Here is an 18573-nt window from a genome sequence, read left to right as displayed (position 1 = left end):
GGATGTTAGATTATGAGAAATAGAAATATGAGATGATGAAGGTACCTGAGGAAGAAGTGGTAAGGGAGAAGGAGTGATAACCACATGAGAATAAGCTTCTAACGGCAGGACTGAGGACGACTGTGCAGGGTTGTCGAATGGAAAAGTTTCCTCATCAAATACCACATGGCGTGACAAATAAACTCGTCCATTTGACATATCATAACAGCGATAGCCCTGATGATTAAGTGAGTAACCAATGAAAACACATTATTTTGAACGAAATTCCAATTTATTTTTATTATAAGGTCGTAAATAGGGAAAGCAAGCACAACCGAAAACACGAAAACATAAATAAGAAGGCTTGCGACTAAACAATTTTTCATAAGGCGAAACATAATTCAATTGTCGTGCTGGAAAACGGTTAATTAAATAGACTGAGGTGTAGAAAGCATCCACCCAAAAAGAAGAAGGCATTTTAGCGATGGCAAGTAAAGTAAGACCCATGTCAACAATATGTCGTTGTTTCCGTTTAGCAGCATCATTTTGTTCAGGAGTATGAGGGCATGCTAACTAGTGCTTAATGCCATTATCAGTTAAAAATTGTTGAAATTCCTTACTCATAAATTCACCTCCGCCATCAGTTTGTAAAGATTTTATCTTATAGACAGTATGAGTAGATAAAAGATTTTCAACAAGCAATTTAAATTTTTGAAAATAAGAAAAAGCTTCATGTTTAAATCTCATAGGAAATATCCAAGTATAACGAGAATAGTCATCAAGAAATATTATAAAATACTTGGGACCCTTAACAGAGGCAATTGGTGAAGTCCAAACGTCACAATGGATCAATTGAAGAGGACAAACGGAAATAGATGGAGACAAAGCAAAAGGTAATTTAGTGCTTTTGCCCAATGGGCAAGTAGAGCAAAAACTAGGTAACTTAGAATCCTTAATAGGAAAAGAAGACATAATTTTAGTAAAAATTGCATGAGATGGATGGCCGAAACGCTGATGCCACATAAATGAAGAGGTTCGTTGTCCAAAGAATGCCATGTTCTTGAAGGGAAACTTCGACGAACCCACACGAAACAGATACAATCCATTCTCACTCTTGCCGTGGAAAAACGTCTTCCCCGTGGATAGAGCCTTCACAAAAAAATCAGTAGGAGTGAAAATGAAATAACAATGATTATCACAACAAAATCGATGAACGCTCAGTAGATTAGCGGAAGCAGAAGAACAATGCAACACAGAATTTAAAGGAAATTTAGATACGAAACCGGAACCAATATGCTTTATAGACAAACCTGCACCATTACCAACAACGACTTGATCTTGACCAGTGTATTATGTGGAGATGCTCAAATTAGCTAAATCATTGGTGATGTGTGATGATGCGCCACTGTCGGTATACCATGTAGGGGACCATTCATTGCCTACAGGAGATGCAGCCATCATAGCATGAGATTGTGAAAACGGATATCGCCCTTCGAAAAAATGAGACTTGAAGCAGTTTGTAGTAGAATGACGATGATCACCACAATAGTAACAACCATTAGAGGAAGAACCAATGTTACGATATCCAGAAGATGAAGGAGCAACCGCAACATGGTTGGGAAGATAGGAAAAGCGAGGAAAAGCAACAACAGGTGTAGGAAGAATTCCTCGACTCTGAAATAAGCCGCGACTGGATCCACCGTGAAACAAACCACTATTTGAACCACCACGACGGCTAACAAAATGATTACCAGCACCGCGACCATGAAAGGAGCCACGACTTTGAAAACCACCACGACGGAATGAGGATGTACGACCATTACCACGGTGAAGTGTGGTTCTACGACCATGATTTGTAGAGGAGTCATAAGGTGCAAAAAGAGCTGTAGTAGTGTGATCAGGACTGAAAGTAGTGCTGTAGTCTTTCATACGACTATCAGCGCTCAAGAGCAAAGCAACCATATCGTCAAGACTCATAAGTTTTTCTCTTGCTTTAACTGAAGTAACGGTACTTTCGAAAGCAGGACAAACAACATTTAAAATCATCTCCATAAGATCATCATCATCAATAGGCTTTCCCGCAAGAGCCAATTGATCAGCAAAGTTAGTTAATTTATCAACATACTCTGTAATGGACATGTTACCACTTTTAGTGGACTGCATCTAGTACTTAAGTTGAAGAACACAGGTGCAAGATTGAGAAGCAAATCGTGTTTTCAAAGTATCCCAAATAGCTCAGGACGTGTCACAAGTTGAGACGATGGAAAGCACATTTGGTGTCAAAGTTGAGTTAATCCAACTCAACAATTGTTGGTCTTGTCGCTGCCAAGTCACGTACTCGGGATTGAGAGTAGTAGCATCCTCAAGAAACGTGGTTGGACATGTTTTTGTACCATCAACATAGCCAACAAGATCATTACTTTTAAGTAAGGGATTAAATTGGGCAAGCCACAACATGTAATTGGTTCAATCAAGTTTGATGGAAACCAAATAGGAAATATTAGGAAGTGAGCTAGTAAGAAGAGAAGAAGCGGCCATGGAAGCTGAAGAAAAGTCGAGAAGATGGTAAGGCAGAAGAGGAAAAAATAAATAAAACTACAGTCAGAGGTTTATCGTTAGACAAATGGCTCTTGATACCATGAAGAGAATGGTATTTGAAAACTTATAATTAAACTCTGTTTTGGAGAAATAATCTGTTTATCTGTCTCACTTAAGAAATGGTACAAGAAACTCCTTATATAGGAGTGCTGGAGTCTCATGCAATAAAGGCAGCAGCTCCCAACTACATCCAACTACATGTAATAAAAGCTAGGCTATACAACAATGAGTGCCTATACAATAGACCCTTGACTTTGTAATCACAAAGTATGATTTTGCTTGATCTTGTTTGCTTGACTTTGTATCCACAATTGAAACTTTGCTTAATTGTTATCTCCATCATTCTTATCTTCATCAAGCTTCAAGTAACTGATTAAATTAGTCGAAACAAGTTTTGGTTAATTAGTTACATTTGGTTACTTAGTGGTCATTTCTAGCTCACGCACGCTTTTGTTTTCCCATGTACGTATAAATACATGCAAAAAAACACGTAAAGTTGTGCATTAAACAAGACAAAATTAATCAGCTTAATTCAACATAAAATATTTCTCTCAACATTAATTTGAGCCACGCCAATTTTTCTACAGCAGGCAGCGCAAGCTTGGGGCGAACCTTCAAATCATCAGGAAGGAGAGCAATGTTGCAACAACCAAAGGGTTCTTCTTCCAACAATTCCAAGCTGTTCCGATCCGATTCCGGTCGACTATCAGAAATCCAGAATCATTTATGCCAAGTATAAAACTGCAGCTTTGATTTCTAGATGCAGACATAGATTCATGCAGCTCAATAAATTCAAGCCAAAACAAAGTAATTTCATTACGATTGATCCCTTGGCCTCCAAAGCATGAATGTACGAACGTGGCATTGCGCGATTGGATTGGAATTTCAAATACCTAATATTTTGAATCCACATTGTAATTGTAATGGCTTGCAATTCGGCCATGGACATGCATGGCGTGAATATATAGCTAAACTTTCAAAACTGCGAACTTTTTATTTTTGAATTTTTAGCTTCACAAATTGTACACTTTTTTTCTTCAATTTATTTTAGGCAATACAACGACTTTCTCTTCATTACGATATTCATCACAAAATCAATTAGTAGTAATAAAGTACAATTAGTTTTCACTAATAGTCTAATATGCGGCTTATTCTATTTTCTTTGCATATTTTGTGTTGAAGGCTCATACGAGGCTCTAAAACAATTTGAGAAAGAACCATACTTTCTTTAAGGAAAATTTCTTCTATGTAACAGGAGGAATGTTTTTTTTTTCTTTTTCTGTTAAAACTTGGTTTATTGAGTTAAATATTAATTGATCAGTGATTATAAAGTTCATAATCCAACCGTCACTCAGATAAGTATATCAAGGCCAGCAAGTTCTGTAAATTGACCACCTCTCAGGTCTAAAAATTAAGCAAAATTTTTGGAAGAGAGCAATTAACCCCAGCAAAATCTAAAAAATAAAGGAAAAAGTATGGAAGAGAAGAAACTAGGATGAAGACGATTCCATCCGAATTCTTTTTCATCTTCACATCTTATCCGTTCATTGTATATTGTGTGAATAGAAATTATTTTAAATTTTTTTATTTAAAATTAAATACAAATAATATCTACGTAAACTGATCACAAGATGTACAAAAAACGTATGGAATATGAAAATCTCTAAGATCTTCATCTCCGATTCCCGACAAAATGGCAGTTCTTTTGTGGGCCTATTGGTTTGGTTTCTTGGCTTTTGGCAAGCAGCTAGGTTCTCGGGAGCCCCGCACTGCCCAATGCCCGCCAATAAAGTTCAGGCCATGGACTCCAACTGCCTATCACAGCCAAGCTCTCGCTGCTGCACAGGTGTGTTTCTTCCACGTGTGAATGGGGACCGCTGATGAGGACAAAACTTTGAGGTCGACGTAGGAAAGTGATCCACCGGATTTCTTCTATTAAATTCACCTAATTCATCAATCCGAGCTCTTAAAATTTGTAGGATAGAAAAAATTATTATGATGATAATACATATATAAATTCAATTAATTAGACCCAAATGCATTAAACACATATATCAATAAGCATAACAATAAAAAGAAAAAGGTAAAGAATGATATGGCCTATGATATAAAGTGAGACGTGTTGTCACTGTCCTAAAGCCGTAGACGCCTCTCTACGTGCCAGTTATAACGGTTATCTACAACTCCAAAATATAACCCTTGAATCTCACAAAGTGTCTAATCCATAAAGCACGATTACGGTAGACGGGGTGCCAAGTAGTGATTAATTGCCCATTAATGGTCAGGATGAAAAGGAAGATAATAACGATTATATATGAGTACTGTAGTAGGGAGAGAAGGAAAACTTTTTTAATTTTTATTAACGTTTGTGGAGTTCCCAATTTATAAAACTCTATATAACCTTTGGTAAAAGACAAGACTTCTCTAAGTGATACGACTCTTTATATTTATTATTTAAAATAATAATAAATAAAGTTTTGAATCTTTAAGAAAATAAAATAAATAACCAACAATCTCCCACAAGATTCAAAACTCCATAGAAATGTAGAAGACGTAAATATATATATATATATATATATATATATGAATGGAAGAAATTTGGGCAACTTGTATACCATGCAATGGATGTAGGTGTTTTTTGAACTTGAACCTACACTTAGTGTTAACAACTTTCATATGAAGGAATCATAGTGAACTATGTCTTGAACTAGACTCTTTTTGACCAGAATACTAAATGTAACACACATGGTACCGATCGAAAACTTGGTGCGGGTTAGCGCTATTTATGGCCATGAGCTTAATCTTGATTCTCATGAGAGTTATTAGAGGACAGCCCAATCCTCACAGTCGCAGCCTCACAACTACTCTCACTTAGGTGAGTTTTCCAAGAGTACATGTGACCTGTACCCTGCGGGAGATTGCCTGCCTCAAAACTCATTTAGGGTTAATACCCTTCCTAACGCCACATAAAATAGCACTAAAGTCCTAGGGATGAGCGAAAGAATATCTCCTGGATATCTTCATTATAATATGAGTGTGTTTGGGCCCGAAATAATATTGTTGGGCCGAGCAGAGGGTTGTGCTCGGCCCAAAGCTGTGTCAAATGTTGTGGGCTGAGTGATAGATTCCGGGCCAGTTAGCAGGGTCGGTCGAGTCCTATCCTAAGAAGGAATAGTCCAGATAAATAAAAAGGATCGAGGAAGTCCTGGTGCAACCAGGATTCCCGGCCAGCAAGGAATAAAGCCTCGGAAGGGGGGAAAGTTCAAAGTCCTAATGGGAGTAGGTTTGTTCGAAGTAAAGTTGGAACGGGACAAGGACTCCCAATCCAGATAGGGATTCGATTCGGTCTCAAGGATTGGGTGCTATAAATACAAGAAATCATGCAATAGAAAATGACCTTCAATTCAACATACAATTGCCCTACGCAAAACCTCTCAAACATCTTGAGATTTTTTCTTTTCTTTTTCTGCCAACGCACCTTCAGTTTGGATAAACAGCACTGTGAAGGCAACCGGCGAACATCTTCAGTTTGGATAAACAGCACTGTCGCCGTAGAATCAGCCGACCAAGGGGCATCTTTAGTTTGGTTAAACAGCACTGCGTCGAGGTCGACTGGTTACCTATCCAAGTCTTTGCCGAGGAGGGTTTTCGGATCCTTATTGGCAGGGGTCATCTTATTAGCCTTCTCGGCAAAGTAAGGTGTCACGAGTTACGACATTCGACGTATTGGACGCCGAGTGATTTTATGATTGGGTATTCACGGGTGAGTTTTAGAGTTCGGCATTCTGACGGCTGAACCACGTTCACTGTCAAGACATACATTACCTTTGAATATTTGTGTCCGTATAGTCTGGTGTCGATTCGACGTGCTTATACTCTTACGAATATAATCACGGTAACTGAATCAGGCACCGACGATTTGTGAACTTCGCATGACTAGTAGCCTCGTCTTCAGGCTCTAGAACCCAAAGACCGAGAGTGTTCCTTCCTCGATTGCAGTCGCAAGATTAAGAAGTCAGCAACGCGCTCAACGCGAAAACAACGAATTTTACTCCTCGGTTGAGCTCGGTCGACGAGTTGGCATGCCCCGCATTCAACCGAAGGACTTAGTTAGCCGGTTAGTTACTAGGCCTCCGCGCCACGTAGGCATTGTAATTTATAGGGTCAACAGAGTGCTATAATGAGTCACGCAATATGGATTGTTTCTACCACATTGAACTTCCTTCATGGGATCTCCAATCACAAAAGTTGGTTTCTTCCTTAGGTGACTCCCTTACGGGGCTTAAGCACATACCCCTCGACAATTTTGCATTTAGTCTCCGCGAGGCATGCAGATATCTGACTAACAAGTCATTTTATTATGATTGCCTTCACAAGGTATATGTAAGTTTTCTTTCTGGTCATATATTTGCCCGTTGGCACTTTTAAACCTGCACGTTATAACTAACTGCAAGCTAAAAATATTTTCTTTCTGGTCATATATTTGCTCGTCAGCACTTTTAAACCTGCACGTTATAACTAACTGCAAGCTAAAAATATTTTAGTCATAATTTCACATATAAGTTGTTTAAGGTGCATAATCGTTCATAGCTTCACTAGAATAAACATGAGTACAAGCAATGAAACATAACCCCACATTATAGGCGCTTATTGGAAAAATTAATTTCATGAAAATCTCAAATCAATTTCAGTGCATACAAGATATCAAAAGTAGGAGTAAATTACACGCACCTTGAAGAAAAGTTTAATATTATTTGTTTGTTCTCAAGGAGTAACTTACATGTCTTGCAATGAAGACAAAATATTAATCTATTCTTGTGACTTTATTCTCACTGTGATATCAAAGCTCAACAAAGCAAAACTCAAACAACACATAATTCTCAAATATACTTTCCCATGATTTTTTTTTTCTTTTCAAAAGTATAAACCAAGATGATCAACAAATATATTGTTTTGACCGAATCCCACGGCACGGACTTATATATACGCTTTTGATTTTATTTTATCATCAAATGCATTGAAAGAACTAAGGCATACAAAGTCAGCGGTCCATCCTAAATTACACTTCTCTGTAGTCAATATATAATCGTTCATATATATAATAATTGACAATATTAGTAACATAAAAAAAAATTAATAGTGCAAGTAAAACTTATGAAAATACATACTGCAAATCTGTTTGCAGGTTACTATATATATGAGGATGATGATATAATACACAATGAATGAATTTTAATACATAGCAAGGTGTCTAACATTCGAAATCAAGGAACCATGAAAACTCAATAAATTCATATTCTATGATTTAGATTACCTATAGCGTTTAAGTCATACTGTATTTCTTTTATACGATTTTTGACAGATTGTGTCTAAATATTTTTTTTAACCGCAACCATGCAAATTTGCGAAAAACATGATCAGAGGTAAATGTCTAATATCAAAGAGATGCGATATAACTGCATTTCCAAGTTGTGTACCATGTAAAGATGCAATCAAACTATAATACCGGCCCCTTACGGTCAAATTAATTATTACCAAACAGTAATGCAGTTTCAAGAACAAGAAGCATGTAGGAATAATCATATATAAAATTAATTGTTCCAATGACTGGTTCCAGGAAACCAATTACACTTATTTCTTAGTATGATATATATAAAACTACATAGAGCATTACTTTTCCCTTTTGACGACATAGAATCCGAAACCCAATTAACCCAAATTAACATGCTTTCGTCCAGAATTTCCAGATTCTAAGTCATTGTTTAAAATGATCATAACTCAATCAACTCACAAAGAAATTTAGCAAATAATATATGGATTTTATAATACTAGGAAAGATCTGCATGACTACATAATTCTTGTTGGCATTTGATGCCTGTGCGAATATTTACCAGGCAAGAAAAGTGACGAGTTTAGAAGGATTTTTGCATTTTTCAAATAATTCTAGATGCAAACCCCTAATCTCAATCTTTTAAACCACAATGCTAAGTCATCGGAGGTACCAAGAAAACAATTACACAAGCAAGAAAGCGCAAAGAATATTGAACTTATATTAAACCTGTAAGAACCCTAATTTAAAATATTTCTATGTATACTGTATTCCTATAAAACGAATAGAAAATCCGTATGAAAAGACATGGTCTGTAATGTAAAGTTTCTTTCATTTTACCCAAATATTAAACTAACATAAAAAATAAAGCTTGTTCTTCCGAGTAAGAGGAAGGGCTGGTTTGGTATTGCTGTACTTTTGAAAGAAAAAAACTGTTTCTGCTGTGTTGTGAGAATAAACTCATTTTTGTTGCTTCACGTTTTCAGCTTTTTTTACCCAAAAATGTGAAAATGAGCTGTTTTTAAGTGTTTACCAAACACTTTTTTGAGATCAACTTTTTTATACCCACTTTTTATAAAAGCACTTCAGTACCAAACCAATATGAAGGACGGCCTCAGAGGACTCCGATACATTTGAGTTTTATCACTATCTCAATAATATGAGATAATCAAGCAATGTAGGCAAAATATGTTTTAATCATCACCCACCTTACTCAATCACGAAACACCATAGAGATACGTAACATGGATGATCGATGCATATACATGCAAACACCTCTTCGTTAAATTACGAAATTAATAAATTGCGATAATTGATCACACAACCAAAATAACAGTGTATATAATTTCATAGGGTTTTCCATGACAGTAAGGATACAATTTACGGCTTTAGTTGTAAGATAAAATAAATGATTATGATCATAATACACATGTAAATTCAATCAATTAGATAATACTCAGATGCATCAAACATATATATCAATAAGCATAACAATAAAAAGGAAAAGGTAAAGAATGATCTGGCCTGTGATATCAAGAGAGGCGTGTTGTCACTGTCTTAAAGCCGTAGACAGCTCCCTACGTGCCGGTTATAACGGCTACCTACAACTCCAAGATATAACCCTTGAATCTCACAGAGTGTCAAATCCATAAGCATGATTACGGTAGACAGGGTGCCAAGTAGTGATCAATTGCTCATTGATGATCATGATGAGTAGGAAGATAATAAGGATTATATATGAGTACTATAGTAGGGAGAGAAGGAAAACATTTTTAATTTTTATTAATGTTTGTGGAGTTCCCCATTTATAAAACTCTATATAATCTTCGGTAAAATACATGACTTCTCTAAGTGATATGACTCTTCATATTTATTATTTAAAATAATAATAAATAAAGTTTTGATTCTTTAAGAATAAAATAAATAACCAACAAAATTTGATCCAACGGCTACAAATAAGGGACCCCTTTAAATGTTATAATAATTTTAACCGTTTGATCAAGTTTCAAGAGTCCGGATTAGTTGATTAGATGGATTTGATGGAATGGATGAGAACAAGATCCATTTTTGTCAACGTATACGCTTAGTCGTCTATGTGTACATGCACGTGATTGGCGGTCAAAAATCGCATCAGTTCAAGGATTTTGTCGACGGTAACATAACTCGAAAAATATACAATTGCGTGCGTGCGTGCGTGGAAGGAGTATGTTATAAAACGCTCATTTGATATGACTTATTTTTCTGGTATTTTAGGCTGAGCTAGAGGACACCGTAATCACTATGTCTCTTTATCCTTATATTCTACATCATGTAATGATTGGAGACTTGAAAGCATCAATTATTAAACTCTTCACGCCAATCATTTCGAATCATGCTTGCGTGCTTGTGTATCACCACAGTTGTTAGCATATAATATAGTGTTAGCCGATGTTAATTCATAAGTATCGTCATTGCTTCTTCTTCAAAAAAAGAAGTTCACGATCTAGATGCTTTCTATCTCATGCTTTCTTCGTTAGGTTTTTATCCATTTCGAAAGTTCACAGTAGGTGTTTTGGCTACTTTTCAAACTATGTGTAGTTGTTTATCCTCTCGGATCAGTGAATGATCAACATCTTGGTAAGTTATTGCCTCTCCAACTAACTAATCAAACACATTCACTCTTAAGTCGGATACATCTCAGTCTACGAGGAATTAACAGTCGTTTTCAGTTGTTGTTTCCCTTCTAATAGCAGGTTTTTCCACGTTACATACCTGTCAGCGACATCAAGCAAGTTTTTTTCTGCATGCAACTGCCAAAATACCTTGCTACTAACATGGCTTTCTTCCATCCGAAAAAACAAACAAACCCTGTTATTTACACAGGCCACACAGGCAAGAGAATACGGAGTTGAAGGCATAAAAACCAAATATATAGCTGCATCCAACTACATGCGCTCATGACATGTAGCTTGGACCGAACATCCACAACCACAATCATGTAGATACACGTATATATTACATATATGGCAAATCCAACCGACCCGATGAAATGTAGTTTGTCGTTCATCGGGCCAAATATTGTCAGGCAAATAATATTTTATTGTAGTCCGTATTCTTTATATTTCACTTTCACCCATGCCCCCACATAATTATGTTCGAGGCCCCAAGCATATATATATTGTTCTAATCATGCATAGTACCAAATTTGCATACCTAAAACATACGAAAAATCCTTGGTCGTGGACGTAGTGGTGTCATTGTACGACTCCTGTCATTTTCATCTTATTACTGTAAAGCTCCAGACGCCAGCTAGCTTGACCTCGCAGTGACCAGACTCTGCATATATATATATATATATATACACACACACACACACATATATTATTGTTTATGCTAATAAAGTCTATGCTTCTTTGACTTGTTATATACGAATTAATCTGTGTATGAACGACCCTTCTTTCTAAATTAAAAAAAAAATGATTTAAAGCATAAATAATTAGGTGCTATTTGTTAAACTGATCTTCATTCTTCAGTGTCTGCTCAATGAGTGTTAATGATTAGAGTATGTTTAGATATAAGAACGACCATAAACACAATCAATCATTAGATTACGCCCATTGGTTAGAGTGCCATCCGCCTTGACCACCGCGGCCACCACCGCGAAGACCACCACGACCACACACTCAGCCGCCACAGAAGCGCTGGTTGTGGAAGCCCCCACGGCCTGGATTGGGCCTTGGACGATGTAGAGCCTGCTGGAAATCCGGGCCCGGGACATTAAAGGCAGCAGCGGGCTGTTGAGGAAGATGGGCTGCATGCGGCTGCAGCAAGGCATGTGGCTTCATGGGCTGCACAGCTGGGCCCACGGAAGGATTGAGCTGGGCAGGGAGACCAGCTGCAGGTACGGCAGCAAGGAGTGCAAGACTGCCATTGTCAGGTTTGATGTGAGCCTCAAAAGTCACGAGGCGAGAGCGCAAGTCGGGGAAATTCGGGAGGGGACAAACATTGAATAATCAGGACCATAACCTTTAAAGACAGAACTCACCAGATCGTTATTAGAGACAGGTTGATTAATAGCAACAAGATAGTCAGCGATAAACTTAGCTTGTTGAAGGTAGTCCGAGATGGAACGAGAGCCCTTAGTAAGGGCCAAAAGTTGAAAACGGAGATTATTAGCATTGGCTAGGGAGGCCTGAGAGAAGTAAGTATGAAGACGGTGAGTGACCAAATAGGCTCAAAGAGAGTGGAAGTCAAATAGTTGGTGGCCAGTTGATTAGTTTGAAACCACGTAGCGAAGGCTGGATTCGGTTTGGCAGGCTCCTTGTCCACAGCAGGGAAGAGTGGCAACAGGAGCCAAGATAGAGCCATTGATATGAATTTTACCATTTACAAAAGTAGGAATAAAAACACTTAAAAATATTTGTAAGAGTACAAGGTTATCGTTGTATAGCAACTCAAGCAAGATCGTTTTCCACAGGGATTGAGTAAATAATTTGTATTTAAAATTAAATCTTAATTAATTATTTGAAACAAAATTTGAAAAAAGTTTATTTGCATTTTAAAATAATAAAAACGAATTTAGATGAGAATAATAAAGAAATCGGCAAAGTTAAAATAAACTAAAACAAAACGGTTTTGAAAATCAATTTGTAAAAGCACTAGGGTTCCATGATCACCTTAACAATACTACGTAGCTCTCAATGGCATAGCCATGTTAAGAGCTACCCTGGGCTATAGCCTAGGTAGTTTTCCGTAAGAAATTAAAATTTTACATGTAATTTTTATTGATTTTCGAATGTAGCTCATCATATATTTAGTCATTAATCAAAATTCTCTTGGTTTAACCATATAAAATTATATAATAAAATTTACAAACCATCTCTTTTTATACATCATTTTTCTCATCACTTCTTGTACATGTACAAGTTTGAATTTGTTTGAATTTTAACACTATTTGTTTAATAGCTCACCTTGTGAAAATTAAGTTAAGCCAGAGGGTACTGTGAAAACTACAATATCAAGTTTCTTTGTATATAAAGATTTAAATCTTTAAGCTAGCCCACCGGTGAAAATTTCTTAGCTCCACCATTGGTAGTTCTCTCAATTACTTATGAATTACCCATGCATATTTTGAAGGTAAGGTTTTCATAAAGTATGTCTTACTTAGAACCTCCAACATAAAACCTACATCTAACATGCAACCTATCCGGACATTTGGCTTAGATATGAACATGAAAGACTCATTAAGTTTTGTGAAAACCCTTTGAAAAATCATGCAACCCTTGAGACATGGTGTTCATCCCAAGTGAAATTACAATTATTAACCATAAGCCAGCGCTAATTTCAGGGAACCTTCCAACTAAAATTGCATCAAATTACTTTTCTAAATATCTTAATGGTTGTGAATCACTAAGACAATTAGATAGTATGAATACGGTGATTAATAATTCAAAACATGCATGCATAATATTTTAAGTAAATTGAAAGAAACTACATATTCTTACTAATGCTCATGGTCTCACCGTAGTAAAAGAAATTAGTTACGAACAATCATAAGACAAAATATTATTAAGAATATGGATAGAAAACACCTTAAAAATAAACCCAAATTGTCAAAAGCTCTCTAAGCCGGATTCTCCAAAGTACTGTGTCCCCTCTATTAGCTAAATAGCCTTATTTATACTAATAAAAAATAAAATCCTTCCTAGAAAAGGTCATAGAATAAAACTAGGAAACAAATAAATTAAGATAAACTAGGAAACAAAATCCCAAATTAACTAGGAGAATCTGCCCAAGAATGTCACATCCGGCCCGGGCCCCCACCACATCCCAGGCTCGACTCCACCATAACACGATATTGTCCGCTTTGGGCCCCGACCATGCCATCATGGTTTTGTTTCTAGGAACTCACACTAGAACTTCTCAGTGGGTCACCTATCATGGGATTGCTCTCGTGCGAACTCACTTAACTTCGGAGTTCCTACAGAACTCGAAGCTAGTGAGCTCCCAAAATGCATCATGCTAGGTAGAGATGGGAATATACATATAAGACTTACAGGATTCACTCCCCTGGGCAATGAGGGATGTTACAATGAATATGTCTAGCCACGTTTTAGACCTAAATCTCTTCGAAATCTGGCCCATGATAGCTTGTTTTAAAAGATTAGAACAATCTAAACACATCTCCAGAAGGGCCCGAACCTAAAATAGGCTTCAAAATTCACATTAAGCCCCAAATGTTACTTTTTCAACACCACGCACTACTCCTTTATTCTATTGCTAGAAAATAACTGCTTAATGGAAAAATCTGATATTTTGATACGACCAAACTAAGCGACCCTCGAACGTCTTTCAAGTAGAATTACTCCAAAATTCATCCATTTGATCACATTTTCCCCCAAAAGAAGTCGGATTTAAAATACAATTCAAAGTATCAAAATTCTTCCAAAATAAACTAAGATTAAGATAAAATATGTAATATAATATCGACTTATCAACCATCAAGCCAAATAAATTATGTCCACGGAAAAACGACTTGATTTGACTAAGCCAAAAAAGATAGTTGGAGTCGGTGAGTTTGAAAAAGTGGGCAACATTAGGACCAAAGAGAGAGGATGCGTGGGCACCCATTGGAAAGTGGTGAGCACGACAAGAAATTTTTGGGAGAGGTAGACAAGAATCTTGGGTATGAGACATAGGCTGGGGTTTTACCAGGAAAGGAAAATCTAAAGGATTGATACCATTTAGAATAATAGTTGTGTTAATTGTATTGATCTCACAAAGATACAAATATATGCGAGTCAATTGATTTAAAAGTACAAGTAACCCTAAACCCACAGAAATTTACAAAATCTAGCCTATGAAAATCCTAATTAGATTCACATACCACTAAAACAGCATGTGTCCGTGTGGTATGTATGTGTATATACATAGACGTAAAAACATAAAATAAGTATAGTTTGATACCAATAGAACTGGCTTGAACCAGCAGTAGTAGTTGATAAAACAAAATATAAAATGCTCCCATTGTACATACGTTTAAGCTTTAAATATATATAATCACCAACATGGTCCTTTATTTATATTAGTAAAAGCAATACATAAGATGAAGACTAGCTATGTGCTTTTAAAGTAGTTTGGAAAACAACCCGACTGAATTGTATCTTTCAAGGTGTGTTTCTGAACCCGTAATTAGAATGAAAATATAACTTTGTTTGGCAACCCGTATAAGGGATCGGATATAATTAATAGTATGGACCCAGTCGTTTGGTACACTTTCGTATTATTAGTACTCGGACTAATTTGTCCGGCCCCACTTGTTTAGTGCAACTCATACCCGCTTCCTTATTCCATCCAAAACCTTGGGATAATTAGTCGAGTGAAATGCTATCAAAACACGGTCATCGTTGGTTTCATTTGGGTTGCACTTTGACCATTTTCTCTGACCACGCACACCGTCCTTTTTTCCTGGTTTCTTATGGGTTGTTGAAGTCAATTCGAAGAATCAAGTTGGAAAATTTCTCAGAAACTAGTTGACTTCCCTTTTTGCCTAGTTTTCATCTGGGTTGCTGAGCATTAGGGGAACCAGAAATTGCCGTTGCATTTTTGTTAATTAGAACATGTTGAGATGCCATTTGTTTACACAATCCTTGATGCTCGTTAATTTTGGACAAGGATCTTCTCCGGATCCTCTTTGTGGGGGTCCGGAGAATCAATCAATCGTGTTCGTTCATCGTATATCGTGCGGTCAGTTTTTGTTAAGTATTATTTATATTTAATTTAAATTTAAAATAATTTCTAATCGCATGATGTACGATGAACAAAAATGATTAATTGATCCCCTGGATCCCCACAAAGAGGATCCTATTTCGTTAATTTTACCAGATTATGTAGGAAAGTTTCTGCAAAAATCAAATTAAATTAAATTTCTAAATTGTTTGCGGATTTAACAAAAGTTTTTAACTTTAAACCATAAATCCTAAGGTAATCCAATATTTATATAGTTTGAAGTTAATATATATTTTTTTTCATTAATCATTAATTTTCTCTTAAAAAATAATAATAGTTTGAAGTTCTCTTAACCGGTACAGTGCCAAATGCATTATAAACAATACGGTCATTAGTCTGATGTCACGCCAAACGCCTGACTATTTAGCCAGTACTGTCCGACAGTTATTTATCCTATCCGACTGAAATAATCGATATAGTCCGAGCTGCCAAACGAAACCTAAAGTATCCGATTCCGACTACGGATCATTCTTGCGTTTACTAAGATTTGGAAAAATCAGCAGCGTGTAGGACCCCGCATGAAAAATGAAATTCAATTCCTGAAATTGGAGGAATTGGCCTCCCTCCATGAATGATGTATTTGAATTCCGAGAATTTGAGGGAATCAAGAATGCATTTGTTCTTCTTGTTATGCCCTTTTATTAAAATGCCATTCAACCCAATAGATTACTCCCACAAACTCGAGTGTGCCTCGTCTCTAAAATCCGAAAAGTTTAGGAAGCGTGTCACTCTACGAGTCGCGTACAAGATCTCATCCCTGAACATCAATCACCGTCATTTAGGAGGTGGTGAACCATCATCAACGCCTTAAGCGCCACGATCCAGTCGCCCGTCTTTTACAGACGCTTTGAAGTCAAGTGCCAAATTGCTCGCGACTCGTCTTGTTCTCCTTTATTTTCTTATGTGGGTAGGAAGATGAATATGAATATGTCTAGATTATTATGCGGATTGGAAGATAAGTATAGGATGAAATAAAAACCCAAAAAAAAAAAAAAAAAACAAGGGCATTTTAATAATCTTATTTATTTCTATCTTGATTCAGCCTAATTAGTAAACAACTTATATGAACTAAGTTTTATTCCTATTCTGATTTTTGAACATTTAAGTAAACAGCTTTAACAGAAATTCGATTTTGATTCCTCCTCAATCCAATTTCCGCTCTTATTTTGATTACAATTATGTAAACGAGTCATCAAACTATTTTACAAAGGGTATATCAGAAACAGAATCCTTAGAGCAAAACACGAGTTTTATACGATATTAATATATACAAGATAATTTGATACCACATAAAATACAAAAATGCTACTCTTAGCACATATTTATATCGCATGTTGGTTAGCCCTACCTCTATTAGAGATGATACAAATGATGATACAAATGTATGGTATGTGTAGTATTACTCTTTACAATATTTGTTTCAGCTTTTATAAAAAAAAATTAGGGTTTTAAGTATTTGCATAATATAAAAAACTAATTTTGTATCAAATAGGTATCTACATAGAAAAGCTTGGACAAACAACATTTGCATGTAAAACTAGTTTTCTATAACATCGTCCATAGAAATACCATGAATGGAATTAAGAAGATCAAAGAATAATTACCAAAACTTTGTAGGGCATAAGATAACAAAAGACAATGTTTGTTTCATGATTCAAACTCCATGCTTGTTGCTTACTGCCTTCTTTCATTTCTTATCCTACATTCATCTCTCTGTGAATGAAATATCATTTTGCTTTTAGATGTGCTCAACTATTTCATCATCTAAGTTTTGTTCTCATACTACCACAACCCTATAAATTGTTATGCGGAAGCATCAAATATAAAACTAAGAAACTAATACGGCAAAATATGACAAACAATCCAAAATGACACAAGGATTTACACTAATTTGGCGTAAGCCTACGTCCAGTTCAAAGATGATGAGGAAATTCCATTAATAGTCAAAATGGAGATTACAAATAGAGTTCAACTCTCAAACCTGAAATCTCACATACACCCAATAGTCTCACTCAAACAAAAAACAAAGAGAGAATAAGGTACACACCAAATCTCCTTTCCCAAAAGCTACAAAAGTAGCACCAATAATGAGTGATTGCAAAATCCACAAGAGCAAGCAGCTCTCAAATGAAGATGTTGGCTAGCTTTTGTTTTCTCTCTAATTTGCTGCCTTAAAACCTAAACTAACTCATGTGGCATTCAAATGGGAAACAGAAAAGGCCAAACAAATGGGCTGTTGGGCTTTTAATATTGAAAGGCCTAATAGGAATGGGCCACATATTCAACAATCTCCACCTTGGCAAAATTCCCATAGAAACATGAAGAGTCGAATCAACAATCATCATAAGCAACTCCAATACGAATTAGACAACAACTGAATCCAAATCAAATTCCTCAAGCTCGGTGCTCATAAACTCTCCACCTCGACTCAAATATACCAAAGTCAACAAACATAGAACATTTCTTCACCGTCGCCTCCCATTGTGCAAACCATAGATGCCTTGATCAAAACAAGTGATTCAAACAAAGAAACTGAATTTCTTCAATAACACCAACAAAAACCAAGCACACCATAACGTAGTTGAACACCTAACGAACTCCACCTGCTCCCAAACACCATGGTGTGAAACTGCAATAACAAACTCCTTCATATATAATGGCACATTCTTCAAGTTAAAGCTGATTACAAATTTGGTGACATAGTTCCAACATACCGCATACTAAACCTTTTTCACCCCAAATTCAAATCCTAGGAATACTAAATTTTATGTCTTTCACTCAAACTTACCATCCGCACATGAGCACCAACAAAACAACCAAAAATTTCAAATTCAAATAATTAGAAGAGGATCCAAAACCATACCTAAACTGGAGTCTTCAAGAAAGCCAGTTGCATATTA

General features: G+C 36.3%; 1 protein-coding gene across 4 annotated transcripts; it reads right to left on the bottom strand.

Annotated features, from left to right (window-relative positions):
• Positions 1-742: 742 nt before the first annotated feature.
• Positions 743-2713, bottom strand: LOC125480550. 4 transcript variants are annotated; one of them, XM_048591505.1, is made up of 3 exons: positions 1536-2713; positions 1290-1418; positions 743-1128 (listed from the first exon to the last, which is right to left on the bottom strand). In XM_048591505.1, exons 1-2 carry the CDS (start codon positions 2140-2142, stop codon positions 1330-1332), a joined length of 696 nt encoding a protein of 231 aa, XP_048447462.1. In that variant the 5' UTR covers positions 2143-2713; the 3' UTR covers positions 743-1128; positions 1290-1329. The 4 variants fall into 4 exon arrangements, with proteins under 4 accessions (XP_048447462.1, XP_048447460.1, XP_048447461.1 ...); XM_048591503.1 differs by having other exon boundaries at positions 743-1418; positions 1521-2713; XM_048591504.1 differs by having other exon boundaries at positions 743-1418.
• Between the last annotated feature and the right edge of the window lie 15860 nt (positions 2714-18573).

This window comes from the organism of the source record quoted next, unplaced genomic scaffold (genome assembly GCF_019419815.1).
Source record: "Pyrus x bretschneideri cultivar Hongxiangsu unplaced genomic scaffold, Pyrus_bretschneideri_v1 Contig34, whole genome shotgun sequence".
NCBI lineage: Eukaryota > Viridiplantae > Streptophyta > Magnoliopsida > Rosales > Rosaceae > Pyrus > Pyrus x bretschneideri.
This window is presented reverse-complemented; position numbering and strand designations above follow the sequence as displayed.

Excerpts from the sequence above, each read along its gene's own strand:
- LOC125480550 (XM_048591502.1), bottom strand. The coding sequence starts at position 2,142 with ATGCAGTCCACTAAAAGTGGTAACATGTCCATTACAGAGTATGTTGAT.